Here is a 14,548-nt window from a genome sequence, read left to right on the forward strand (position 1 = left end):
GCCTGTGGTCTTTGTGTTGTCAAATGTTAGCAGCCAGCTGATATCAGGTAATACACTGCCATCTTGTGGTTAGATTGAGATAACTGAAGAACCTTTCAGTAAACTAACCTTTGATTTGCACTGTTTCTGTATAGTGTACATATAGGCCTACATATATATCAATTTTTGCACAGAAAGCTTGAAATTCCTGTGGGAGAAGAGCATAGTTCACAAAAATATTCCTCACATAGAATTTGAATTAAGCTATACCTGAACAATTTAATATTGATTCAATCAGAGATCACTTATTCAGTGTGAATTTGTGACAGATTTCATCATCAGTAGCATTCATGGCACACAGAGGCTATATAATATTAAGTACAAAAGTTTTAATTCAGAGAAAACCTGTGTCCGATATGTCTGCAGCCTCAAAGTCTATTTGACACATGTAGAACAAACGAATGTATTAGCCCACTTGATGAAGTAGACTCAAAACATTGACAAGCATTTTAGACAATAGAGAGTATGCGCATGCTTAAAGTGAATGGCACATCGAGTGGCAAATCGAGTGGCAAAGCAACAGGCAAAGTGAGTTTAACATCGTTTAATGTTGTTTAATGCAATCAGATATGACTTTTCTGTGTGGATGTATGGGCTGTCAAGGCCAGAAAGTAGTTTTTTGCCACTCAGTAGGCGTTCCTGCATAACCTCCTGGTTTGATGATGATGTCACGCGCATACCCTCTATTGGGAGGGGAGGGGACTGGGGAAGGGACACCTTGGTTTAGGTTGGTACCTCGAGTTCTCGCGGGTATAGTAAAATAGGCAATGATCTACTGGTCCTGGGTGTCGTGAAGCTGTCTTTGTAAAGGTAGCTGTTGTAACGCTTTCCAAAGCGGAGCCCGAACGGGTTGTAGTTGAATTGACTCCGCCGGTCGTTGCATAGAAGATGTCGTTGTTCTTCGTTTTCCCTCAAAGACAAGCACAGGTTGTAGCTGGACTCCTCCGGGAAAACATCCGCGACATCTCTTCTCTCTGTTCGCTGCGACTCCGAGAGCTCCGGGAAGCTGGCTGGCCACCGTCCTGCATGGGAAACACGGTCAAATTCATTCAATTCATTGTTAATGTAGTATATAGCTCAACTGTTTTACGGCACTTTACTTATAACTCGACAGTGAGAGTGTAGCCTACACAGTGGAGGGTCCATTTGGTTACTTGTACACTGAAATGGATAAATGAACACAGTATTATACTGAAGCAATTGAATAGGCTAATACATCGATTCATTCGAAATACTAAACCAGGATTTCAGATAGGCCTACAAAAAAGTTAGGCTACTTGATATTGTTTTTTTTTATAAAGTTTCAAATTAATTCCTTTATTTGTTTTATCGTATGTTGTAAGTATAACATTTATTGATTGTTTGATTGTTGGCCTCACCCCCCGAACCCACCTCACCCCTGCCCACTTTGACAGGCTGGAATGGCTTAGGGTCGACGACAGAGTACAACATCTTGCAATGGGTCTGGTCCACAAGATTCGATACACCACCAAGATACCCATGTACCTGTCTAGATACTTCCATTAAAGGACCACTTTTCAACATCTCTTCATATAATAGGTCCTCACTAATTTTCATGATGAAACACCACCATTTTTTCCTACTCAGTCTGTGTCTCGTAGGAGGGCTTTGGGCAGTTCGGACACCCGTCCACCATCTGCCTCATCATTAGGCAGATTTGTTTTAAAATATATTTAGATTTGTATTATCGTGAGAACGATGGCTTCAACCTTTGCATTGCAACTTTTCAGGAAAAGAAAGCCTGACGTTTCTATTAGCTTGGATTCACCATCGATGATGTCACTGGTGGACGGGTTTCTGAACTGCCCACAGCCTTCCTATGAGACACAGACTGAGTAGAAAAAAATTGTGGTATTTTATCATGAACATTAGTTAGGACCAATTATAGGAAGATAAGTTGAAAAGTGGTGAAGTGGTCCTTTAATGTCCACACCCACAACACCAGAGGAAGTGCAACGAACCATGTACAACCCAGATTCGGCACAAACAAGGGACTAAATTCTTTTCGCTCCTATGCCACCAAAATGTGGAACGCCCTACCAACAGTCATTAAGACATGCGAATCCCTTGACTCCTTCAAAACCGCTCTCAAAGGGCACCTACGGACGGCTGCAATTCGAAACTGGCCTCCGTAAAATCTGAATCCCCCACCCCACCGCCCACCCCCTTTTCTCCTCACTGTATATTTTTCTTTTCCCTTTTTACCTCCCTTATGATGAATTCCTGTTCTGTTCTTTGACTATATAGAAGTGTCTATTTGTACGTCTCTAAATGTTTTGATGAATTGAACAAGGTGGACCCTCTTGTAAACAAGTGTAATGCTTAATTGGGTCGTCCACTCACAGTTAACAGTCTTTGTATTGAGTTTGTGCTTGAAATGTACTGTAATTCTGCAAACTGTTAATAAATATTTCAATCAATCAATGTTGATTTTAAAACTGCATTTGAAGAATAATAAAAAAAAACACCCGTGTGAAGTGAGGCTGAGGGGCGCTCTATAGCATCATACATCATTCATATCATCAATGTTTGTGTTTACACTAAGACGTGTCGTGCAGTAAAAAACGGCCATTCATTTATCAATGGCATTTAATGTTTGTGTTAGGACAAAGTTTGTGTGTACACACACACACACACACACACACACACACACAATAAGATGGACATAGGAGGGCCCTCAAAAAAATAGAAAAAGAATAGGCTACATTAAAATGTTTGTTGTCCAAAATATTTCTCAGACGGAATCTGGGGAAAAAAATAATCACAATAATAACAATAATAATAATGTGAGGATTAGCTACAGATTGAAGAAGCCTGGTTCTCTTACGCATTTGTGAATTACAAATTGTGATTAATTTGTAGCCTTGTATTATTTTCTCCTCTTGAAGACTCACCTGCAGCATGATGTGTCCACTGTGAAGACTGCTCGTCAAAGCCATGCAGAGAGGCTCCCGACGTTCCATCCAGACGAATAATCACGCACACCGCCATGAGTGCCAAAGTTATCATTTTGTGCTTACAAATCCAAATCAAACCAACGTTAACGTGCGACTGTTGTTAATGGCCACCTAACACACACCAAGCAGGTGTAGAAAACTATCAGGCCAAATGTGTTTACCAGTGCTTTTTATATTCCCCCAATAGTGTGACCTGTTGGTCATCCACGATGCGCGCTGGGTATAGGGTGCATGGCAGCGAATAGGATGGCCGGTCTCGCGTCTCTCGGGTGACAAATTGCGGAGCTGTCCACGTGTGTCCACGGTGCTGAGATGCATAATTCATTAGTAGTAATGCATTCTCGGAAATGTTTGTCACTCACCTCGCCGCTGAAAGCATTTCGGCCACCAACAGAAAAGAGAAAACAATCGCTTCCTTTGGCTTGCTTACCACCATGTATGTTCAATCATGGAATTGTGCACTGGTAAAGAAGTAGTGAAGTACATTTACTCGACTAGCCAGGCCTACTGTATTTAAGTAGCCTACATTTTCTGATCTGTTGATTATTATATTTTTTGAATAGCCTACTTATAATTCTGACTTTCACTCCACTACATTTCAAAGATAAATATTGTAGCCTACTTTTGATTCAACATGAATTTCAAACATAGTGAACATAGTGAGCTTGTAGATCTGCTATATAACTTAAAATTTGACTGAGCAACTTTCACTTGAGTAGGCTAATACGACCAGTATAACAATGAAGTCAGCAGCACACATCGTCATTCTTGGAATCCTCCCTTCATGCCTTTCCTGTGAAAGGTTGCCATAAATGATTCATGATTCATGATTCATTCATGAAACACCGATCAAACAAATGTTTGGTAATTTTTTTTGGTTTTTTTAGGCCACCACGATGCTTTTCCAATGGGAGTCACATGGTTTGACCAAACATTTTTGTTTGATGGGGGGGAGGGGCAGAACACCACTAGCAATCAGCAATCAAACACAAATGTTTGGTCAAACCATGTGACTCCCATTGGAAAAGCATTGTGGTGGCCTAAAAAAACAAAAACATGACCAAACATTTGTTTGATGGTGTATGATACGTGTGAATGAGGCCTGAACCTACAACGGTGGCAGCTCCAATTAAGATCCAAGTTGATCTTGTTGATGTAGCCTGTCAGTGATTCTCAAAAAAGAAATAAAATGAAACTAGAAATGAGATCTGTCGAGGTGCCAACTTGCGCCTTGCACACAAGTAGGCCATACATGGCCTACTTGTGGGCAAGCAGAGCGTGCAAGTGCTGCTACTACTAATGTCTATTAAAACTGCTGTTCTAAATCCTTTAGACCCGTTATTGACCTTATACCAACCTTGAAACGTACTTTATTTACGTCACCATCAACATCCAATAAGGGACCACCATTCTTACGCCGATCACCAAACGTACCTTAATTACGTCATCAAGAATGGTGGCCCCTTATTGGCCGGTGGACAACACCGACATACGGTGGACAACACCGACATACATACCCAGCTGATCGCAGTACTTGCGTGCTCTGCTTGCGCAAGTAATACAAAAATCAAAGACCCTCAGTTTGATATGCATTACGCCACAGACTAAACGTTTTTATTGCGACCATACGTCGCAATTACTATAAAAACCTGCATTTCCGTGTGTCACGTCACACCTCCAATATATGGTCACGCCTCGTGACATCACGCCTCCATATATGGTCACGCATCGTGACATCATGCCTCTATCTCCACATACTGTATGGAGCTGACCTGTTCTGACATTTCATATGTTGATCCAACCCCACCCGTCCTTCCTCTTCGATGTCTCCCTTCTGACTGATACCTATCCATTCAAACTAGACAGGCCAGACCCAAAGTTATTAGTGCAGCTGCGCCCGGCAGGCCCGAAACTTAAGACCCGGCCCTACCTGGGCCCTCATCAAACCCTGTACACTCAAGACACTGCCCCCGCTGCCACACTTAGATCTCCATATATGGAGCTGACCTGTTCTGACATTCCATATGTTGATCTGACCTCATCAAACCCTATACACTCAAGACATGCTCCATATATGGCCAGACCTAAACTACCTCCCCGTGGCCAGCCGGGGCACCTGATCAAGGGGTACTGGTCGGAATAATGTGTTCCTTCCACACGAATTGATTACTGCAATTCTCTGAACACTGGTATCGACCAGGCATCACTTAGGCGCCTGCAGTTAGTGCAGAATGCAGCTGCCCGTCTTCTCACCGGAACCAAAAAACGTGACCACATCACCCCTGTTCTGGCCTCTCTCCATTGGCTCCCTGTTAAGTTCAGAATAGATTTTAAGGTGCTTTTATTTGTTTTTAAATCACTTCACGGTCTCTCTCCCTCCTACCTCTCTGACCTATTTGTGCCCTACGACCCATCTAGAGCATTAAGGTCTGCGGACAAGCTGCTGCTGGTCGAGTTCACGACTAGTAAGAGGAGCAGGGGTGATCGTGCTTTTGCGGCTGCGGGCCCCAAACTCTGGAACATGTTGCCCCACCACATTAGATCTGCCGAGTCAATTGGGGCTTTTAAATCCCTCCTCAAAACTCATCTGTTCTCCCTCGCCTTTAATTGCACCTGATTTACCTGTATATTGATTTCCAGCTCTGTGCTATTGTATGCTCTGTTTTATATTTTATTGTCTCTTTTCATTGTTTTATATTGCTATGCTCTACTGTCTTGTTTCACTCTGTTCAGCACTTTGGTCAGCTTTGGCTGTTGTAAAGGTGCTATACAAATACATTTTGATTTGATTTGATTTGATTCCACGCGCTATGTATGGCCGGGGAAAGTCTCCCCTGTCCAGTGAAAAAAAGCAGCTTGGACTCCTCATGCATAGAAGGAAGCATGATGTCAGTCCGCTGCCCCCCCATGTTGGCAGAGTGCAGCGCCCAGGATTACATTAGAATCAGATAATTGACACTGGGTGAAAAAATGGGCTGCAAAATCGTGGGATAAAAAATTAAGAAAAAAAATATATATGGCCAGATCTCATCAAACCCTGTACACTCAAGACACTGCCCCGCTGCCACCCTTAGATCTCCATGACCTGTTCTGACATTCCTTATGTTGATCTGACTTCATCAAACCCTGTACACTCAAGACACGCTCCATATACTGTATGGCCAGTACAGAATTCATTCCATATGTTGATCTGACCCCCCCATGCCAAAGCGCCAGCGCTCACCCAGCAGTCTGCTGTCACCCAGACGGATGCGTGCACGGGCGAGGTCGCTTCTCATGAGACACCACCATTCGGCCATAGCCACTTGCCCAATGTGCCCAAATGTGATAACCTCATCACATTTGTGATGCTGTTTTTAGCCCAAGGAGTGTTTTTCGTGAAAAACTAATGCTTGGAATTGATTCAGAATCATGAAACCCCTCTAGTTTGACACGACACATGCTACTTAAAGCATAATGAAATGTAGTGACAAGCACAACACTTGATGCTCAGAGTCCACTCACAGCCCATACTTCAGTGCACTGTTGCAGCCTTTTATGCTCTTCTGAACTAATGCGTCTGGACTGTACCATTCTCAGGGGTGTATTTGAGCATACCATAAATACATGAACATACAATAACTACATACCTATCAATAATACAAGTCTCCATGAACTACACAAGTTATATAATACTTGAACTTCCTTCTTCACACTACAACATGCATTAGCAATCACAAAAGCATATCACGCCCCCTTCTGCTATCCTGACTATAGCCTCGGAAACCCAGACGTTTTTATTTCCAGCCCAGTCTGAAACACACAACAGGTCATTGTTAAACATTCAGTCAAAAGTTAACAATATAACATCACATATATTGCACTTAAACACTCCTTCATGTTACCCACATTGCACCTGCCCCTCATGATTACCAAACTGCAACGCTGTCTCCACAGGTGGAACTGGTTAGCTGAGTGGCCAGCCTGACAGGACACAACTCAAATGAATAATGTTATTTTGTGTATGTGTGTGTGTGTCTCTCAATGATTTCCCTTGTCCCGACTCCCGACAGGCCCTGAGGTCACGAGCATTTCACAATATGTGTCTACACATGTCATGCAGTTTACCAATGTGCTCTCCCAACCGTGAGCGTAAATGGCTCTCCCAAATCTCTCACCTCGACCTCTTTGGACTTCAGCCTGGTGCTGTCAGAGCATACATGACCCCTCCTGCTGCCTTATTGCACCTTCTTTGGCACACAGTAGGCGGAGTGGATCCCCGGTCCCATCCCCCACCCGGCCCCAAACCACCTATACCGTCCCTCAGCAGCCAAATAGTGTCATCTATTTCTTTTTTTTAAGCACAGCCCCAGAGCCGTTTTTAAAAAGCTTTTGCTGGAGAATAGGATCGTCTGAGCTGTGCATTGGGAACTGCTGCCAACATCTCAAGATGCCCCTGTCCCGTTCCTTATCCATGACGTCACTGAGTGGGGTGCTGCCCCAGTGGGAGGAGGATGAGCTGCCTGTTGACGACCTGTTGCTGTTTGAGGTGGCCTGGGAGGTCACCAACAAAGGTTAGCTTTCCTTTATTATTTATACCAGTGGTTCTCAAAGTGGGGTCCGTCCTGGGACCCCCAGGGGTCCTTGAGGGGGCCCCCAGTCAAGTGATTGATAGTCTAGGATCCAAATTGACCCTTAACCCATTTAGGCCTGACGTCGAAAAAATAAAAAAAAAGTCTTCTGAAAGAATATAATTATATTCAAAGATTTGTGCCGCATTTTCACGACTTTTCAAAAATAGCAGACCTACAAGCTCGTAACGATCTGCTATTTTTCAATAGCTAAAGTATAACATAATGCTTTAAAACACCAAAAGGGGTTCCCGCTCAAAATGGGTTAATTAAGAGTCTGTGACTCTGAGAGTGACTCTGTAACTCTAAGAACTAAATAAATCTGAATATTTTACTATGTAAAGTAGCTTGGGGAAGTGAAATGTGGGTCCATGGCCTAATGCATATCAAACTGGTTTGAGAACCACTGATTTATAGTGATCCTGCTTCACTATAAATTCAGTCTTCTGTTAGTAGTTTTGTTTTGGTGTTTCGGTGACACAGTTGAGTATTTTACTGTTCTAAAGCATCAATGATGACATTTTGGATTTTTTTCTTGCAAGCGGCCTTATGGAATTTGAACGTGCTTATCTTCCAGTGGCTTTTTTTCACTCATGTTTTTCATCTGTGCTTAAACCAAAATCATAACGCAATGAAGAGCAACAGTTAGTTAGCCATCTCTCAGAGTATGGTGGCTTGTGGCCTAGCATGTTTATTCTATAGAACTGTATAGTGGTATATGTTTCTATGCACTCTCATGTTATATTATGTGAACAGACTTTGCAACATGAAAGTTAGGGATATTTAAGCACTGCTATTTTTTGTGCAATGCTGTGAGTCTTTGCCCCTAAATGAGCAAATATTGAAATGCAAGGTAAGTGAAGACAGTATCGTGCCATCTGAAGAGTTAAATATTAAGCTAAAGATAAGTAGGCCTACAGGACCTGGAGAGTATTAGCTGTCATGTCTACTTATTCAGATACTAATAAGTGGCATGCTTTATCAAACATAATAATAATTATAATAACCATCATAATAATGATCATAATCCTATTCATTTGTGGATTAATACATGCTTGAAATAGCCGCAATTTGCAACACTAGATTTGTTTTTATAATGGGTTGAATCTAGAGTTGCAACACCAGCCATTGACAATCCATTCATCCAAACAGAAAAATCTGAACTGCTTGTATTAAATTAAGTTTGGAAGCACTCGTCGGAAGTCACTCAACGCCCTGCGTACGACCTGTTTCAAATATGCTCACACTGCAGGAAGCAGCAGCACAATGCGTTAATGAAAACGACTGCTTCCAAACCCTAGCCGCAAAATCAAGGATTTTAACGCGCATAATCAAGGACTTTTGCCCACGTTTTTCTGTAGGGTCTATTTTCTGTTCATTGAAGAGCTGGAGAGACAGGGAGACCCCCTTTACTGAACAAACATAACAATGATTACTATCAGAATATAGTGGTTTAACCTTCAACAAACACATTTTGTATTAACCAAAAAATATCACTCAACATTTGAGTTGAAAACAGATTATTTTGACGTATGTAAGGTGCTATAATTCAGGGGTGCCGTGGATGGAAAACTCTATGGTTGTTATTGTTATATTTGGTCATTGGTTGTGGACAGGCCCAGAGCTTATCTTCTTCTCTGGATGTTTGCTCTTGGCTTTCAACTATTACATACTGTACGGGATATGTACATATTTGCTGGGATGGAAGAAATGAGATGTATTTTGTATCTAAATACTTTCAGATCTAGTATTTTCTGTATTTCAAATACATCAAATACTTTTTAATGTCATTTTACACAGCCTCAGGTTTAAACTGTAGGGGCAAAACACATGCACCCACACACACCGTGGGCACTTTTGAGCCGACAGGCGCGGCCAAAGGAAGCTGACTGACGACGTCTTTCCGGAGTTTTAGACAGCTGGTGGATGGAAAAGAAGCTCCACCCCCGCGGCTGACTGTCTCGACCTTAGAGTATATATGAATAGAGACGGCGCCCGGATGAAACCCTGAGGCGAAATGGACATAGTGGCCGAATTTGATATTGCAGCGTGGGCCCAAACACATGAACGCGCTGGTCCGTTGACTATCATTGTGCACGTTCACGATGACACGTGAACGCTGAATGCCTGCAATGATAGTCAGCGGCAGCGCGTTCATGTGTTTGGGCCCAATCCATCCCAGAATGCACTCTGTTCCTACCCAGAATGCACAGTGAAATCGCCTCATGCGCTTTTGAGCAACTTAATGCAAGTGGATGGGAGGAGAACTCGGGTGCCGTCTCTATTCATATATACTCTAAGGCCTCGACTGACAGATTCCCGGAAACGCTCTCCTCCGCGGCAGTCAGCCGAGGGGGTGGAGCTTCTTTTCCATCCACCGGCTGTCTAAAAACTCGGAAATTACGTAAAATACAGCTTCTTCTGTCCGCGCATGGAATCTAAAGTGTGCTTAGGCCCACACACAACACAACACAATGTGTGATGTCACTTCTGATTGGCTTACACTCATTGAACCACAAATGAGAGGCAGAGTAGGACGGGCCTTGAGTTGAGACTTTACCTCACATCTCCAAGTTGCAACTAAATGATTACTTGTTCCCCAGAGATAAAAGGTGTATTAATCTAAACATGATTATTGGATATTGCAAGCTAAGGCAAGCTTACAACAGGACATATTTAAATATTAGTAAATTAGTGGAAGGTGGAGGGAGGCTTTAGAGCTGGGCATGTCTGACTGTGGACAAGCAGAACATGTGGACACATGGAACTGAACAGAACAGGGCACACCAAACAACCAACATGTTATAATAAATATGTTTGTTCTACTGTGTAGAGCCTAAATGTGCAGGTGCAGTACTATTTCAACACAGTGTGGGTGTATAATTCTATTTTTGGTGTTTTGTTTGGCTGGATCAGTCACAAAAAACACACCTGACTGCAATTAATTAGGGGTGGGACGATATGGGTACCTCACGATACGATATATATCGCGATAGTAGGCCCTCGATAACGATAATAACACGATATTCGATATATTGCGATATATCGATATATTGTATGAAATTTCATCAACGATATATCACAATATCTGAAACTACAAAATACTTGGAACTGCAAAAAACGCTATTCTCGTGCTCGGACACAGGGAGGGACACACACATAGCTGTCTATAGGAGTGGTTGCACCACTCAAACACTAAATTAATACTCAATAAACTCCCCTTTTGACTCATACCCTCATCATAATGCCTCACAAACACTACCAACTGACCATTATCACTGGTATCATTATAATACCTCACAAACACCACCAACTGACCATTATCACTGGTGTCAGTGGACTTGTCCACTGCTGGGGAACTGCATTCTGCATTTTGTATTCCCACAAAGCTGTTTGGACAAATCACCATCCAGTAATTCAGTACTTCTGGTTGCTGTGGAATGAGTGGGATTTGCTTTATTTTAGCTGTCATTTCCTCCTTTTCTAAACATGTTGTTCATCACTTCATTATGAACAAGATTATTTTATTTCAAATAAAAAATAAATAAAAAAAATATTGATATCTTAATAATCGATATCGATTATTTATCGCAGGATGACGTATCGATATATATCGCAATATCGATATTTCAGCACACCCCTACAATTAATCTCATTAAAAATTAACAGTTGCCACCTAGTGGCACAACTGCTGTTTGTTTTAAACAGCAGTTCAATATAAAACCTGCCCATGCCCTCTTTGAACTTAAATGGTGATTCATACTTTAAACTAGACCATTTACATTTTAGATGAGTCACCACTTTTATGAGTTTATAGTAAATCAGCTTTCATTTATCCTTAGTAGCCTCACTGTTCCTTTTAGCCTTTATTATAATGAAGTGCCCTTTTGTTGTGACATCATGCAGTTCAGGTTAAATTATTAATGGTAATTAAAGGTATATTCAGTGATTTCACTTAATTCAAATATCACTCCTTTTGTTTTGTTGTGATAATCCTCCCTACTATAGAGTGTGCTGACCATATAAGGAGGTCCTCCCTGTTCATCCCTAGGGGGGGGGGGGGAGACCCTAGGTTTCGTTTTTGGCTAGGTGGCCCAGCCTTCATCCAATCAGGATAGAGAGGGGCCTTCCACCAATCATGATCGAACGGGGCTTGGTGTGTGTGCTGTTACAGCCTGTTGCGTTTCTCCCCACTGTAGTGCGTGCATGTGCACATCTTGTTACCGGGGAAGACCGGGGGGTTTTCCAAATCACTGAATGCTCCTTTAATTGATAATCTATTCATCTTAGTCATTAGTATCTTGTTTACTTATCTTGTTTTTTATTGTTGGTTTAAATGTAAATTGGTGGTAGGCCTAATCAATCAATCAATCAATCAATCAATCAATCAATCAATCTCTTTCTACATTTTTCTTGAGGTAGAAGTCAAAGAGGAGTGACAGTGATGAATCAGATGGCCAATCCATTCCTTTGTGGATCCTGTTTGATACAGTTATAGCACATTGATTTGCTTAAAATATGAAGTGTATCATTCTTAATAACCTTCAATGTATTAGACATTCTGACAGGTCATTCATTTAATATTTGGCAATTCATTATGAATTTACTTATCATTATATACATTTTAATGAAAATGTATTTTCAAAATACGTATTTGTATCTCAAATACATTTCTCAGACCAGTATTTGTATTTTGTATTTAAATACATTCTGTGACCCAGTATTTGTATTTTGTAACAAAATACATTTTCAATGTATTTTGCCCAAGACTTAATATTGATTGATTGATTGAAGAATTTATTAACAGTTTGCAGAATTACAGTACATTTCAAGCACAAACTCGATACAAAGGCTGTTAACTGTGAGTGGACGACCCAATTAAGCATTACACTTGTTTCCAATAGGGTCCACCATGTTCAAATCATCAAAACATTTAGAGACGTACAAATAGACACTTCTATAGACAGAACAGGAATTCATCATAAAGGAGGTAAAAAGGGAAAAGAAATATATACAGTGAGGGGAAAAAAGGGGGGGGCGGGGGGGGGGGATTCAGATTTTACGGGGGCCAGTTTCGAATTGCAGCCATCCGTAGGTGCCCTTTGAGAGCGGTTTTGAAGGAGTCAAGGGATTCGCATGTCTTAATGACAGTTGGTAGGGCGTTCCACATTTTGGTGGCATAGGAGCGAAAAGAATTTAGTCCCTTGTTTGTGCCGAATCTGGGTTCGCAAGAGTATCACAAACTACACAACATGATATACAGTCAATGCTTTAGTACAAATGCATAGATATGTTCAGTATGTGCAGGTAGTGGTTACTGTGTTTATGAATGTTATATGTCTGTCCTTGTTATTGTCTTGTATTGTTACTGGCATTGTTACTTGTTTTGCCTCTTCTCTTGGCAAGTTCACACTTGTAAAAGAGTCTCAATGTGGTTTTTACTGGTTAAATAAAAAAATTAAAATCACACCCGTGTGAAGTCATCATACATCATCACATTCTGGCCAATCACAATTTGTATACAAAACACTAGTAAAGTACTGCATGCCTCCTAACAAGGAGGGCGAATGGATGTAAATGAATCCAAAAACATGTTCAGTACTGGGATATTGGAATACAAATAGTGTTCAATAACTTCAATGTGTAGAGTCTATAGTTGCAGTACACAATAAAATCCTCAGCATTAATTTGATTGATAGTTTAGGAACCAAACGGAACCACACAAGTGTGCAAATGGAACCAAATGGACACGTAATGAACAATGAGGATTGTACCGTGTAGACTGGTCACTGAACCATGTGCTGTTGTTGTCACAATGGACGGTGGGACAGTTAATGACAGTAATCAGTGTGTCTTAGTCACATCCCATGTAGCGTCAGACTGACAGCTACACCGATGCGACTGTGACACAAGAGTAGGTTATTCCACCTTCCATTTGGCATCATGCTGACCGCTACCATCCTTTGCCTAAAGCCTGATTTATGCTTTGGTGACAAAGCATCAAATTAGCATATGACACTACACTATACAGATTCAATTGTTCCTTTTTTAGATTCAATTTTTGCTCTTTTCAAATTTGTGTGAACCTTGCTTTCACTAATGTTTTTAAAACATTCATCATTACCAGGCCTCAGGGATATATTTAGGCGAAGCAATTTCAAATCTGATGGTGGTAATTTGCAGAAGACATAATTTTCATTATGAATTTTGTTATGAAGCCGTCCTACCAACCAATCTGCAATCTCTCACCTTAGTCACCTATATAGTAGCCACTGATGCTCTTCAAAATGACGAGGCTTTTCTTTATATTTATCAGAGAAATATATATATTAGAAAATATGTTCAAAGGAAACTTAAATGGAATATTCATTATAGTATGACAGTAGGCTGCGCTGTAATTCTTGCCTTTTATCCATTTGTAAGTCTGAGAGTGAACAAATGGAACTCTCATGATCAATATAACAATGAGGATTTTACAGAGCACCGGGGTGTGTGTTTCAGTTGGGGGAATCTACACAGTGATTCAGACCAAGGCCAAGATAACAGTGGACGAATGGGGGGAGAATTACTACATGATGGGGCCGTACTTCGAACACAACTTCAAGACCCAGGTGGAGGCCTGTGAGCCACCCAACCCTGCCATCAGAAAGGCCATGGATGCACTCATCGACAACGGATGCCAGGTATTGTACTGTATGTGTGCATGTCGTCATGCGCGTAGCAGAGAGCCCAAACGTTGAGGGATTTCCTCTTGGGTCTGGCGGTGGAATATCAGGCGTTCCATTGGTGCTGTGACCTGGTTTAGGTTAGCTGGTGGGAGAGGTCCAATGGGGAAGGAAGTACTGTCAGAGAAGCTTTTAGGTTTGATTGTTAGATTTGAAGGACAATTTTAATTATATTATGAGGTCTGCATGCTTGTTT

At 41.5% G+C, this 14,548-nt stretch overlaps 1 protein-coding gene across 3 annotated transcripts in view; it reads left to right on the forward strand.

Moving 5' to 3' along the window:
• The first annotated feature begins 6,979 nt into the window (after window positions 1-6,979).
• gys2 (glycogen synthase 2) overlaps window positions 6,980-14,548 on the forward strand; it is a 28,240-nt gene continuing 20,671 nt past the window's right edge. For all 3 annotated transcript variants that reach the window (XR_013789008.1, XM_079494591.1, XM_079494592.1), the window contains exons 1-2: window positions 6,980-7,570; window positions 14,129-14,310. Coding sequence is in view for 2 of the 3 variants with exons in the window: in XM_079494591.1 (XP_079350717.1) it covers window positions 7,153-7,570; window positions 14,129-14,310 (600 nt within the window). In the remaining variant the exon portion in view is untranslated. The remainder of the gene's footprint in view (window positions 7,571-14,128; window positions 14,311-14,548) is intronic.

Source organism: Electrona antarctica (assembly GCF_951216825.1).
Source record: "Electrona antarctica genome assembly, chromosome: 23".
NCBI lineage: Eukaryota > Metazoa > Chordata > Actinopteri > Myctophiformes > Myctophidae > Electrona > Electrona antarctica.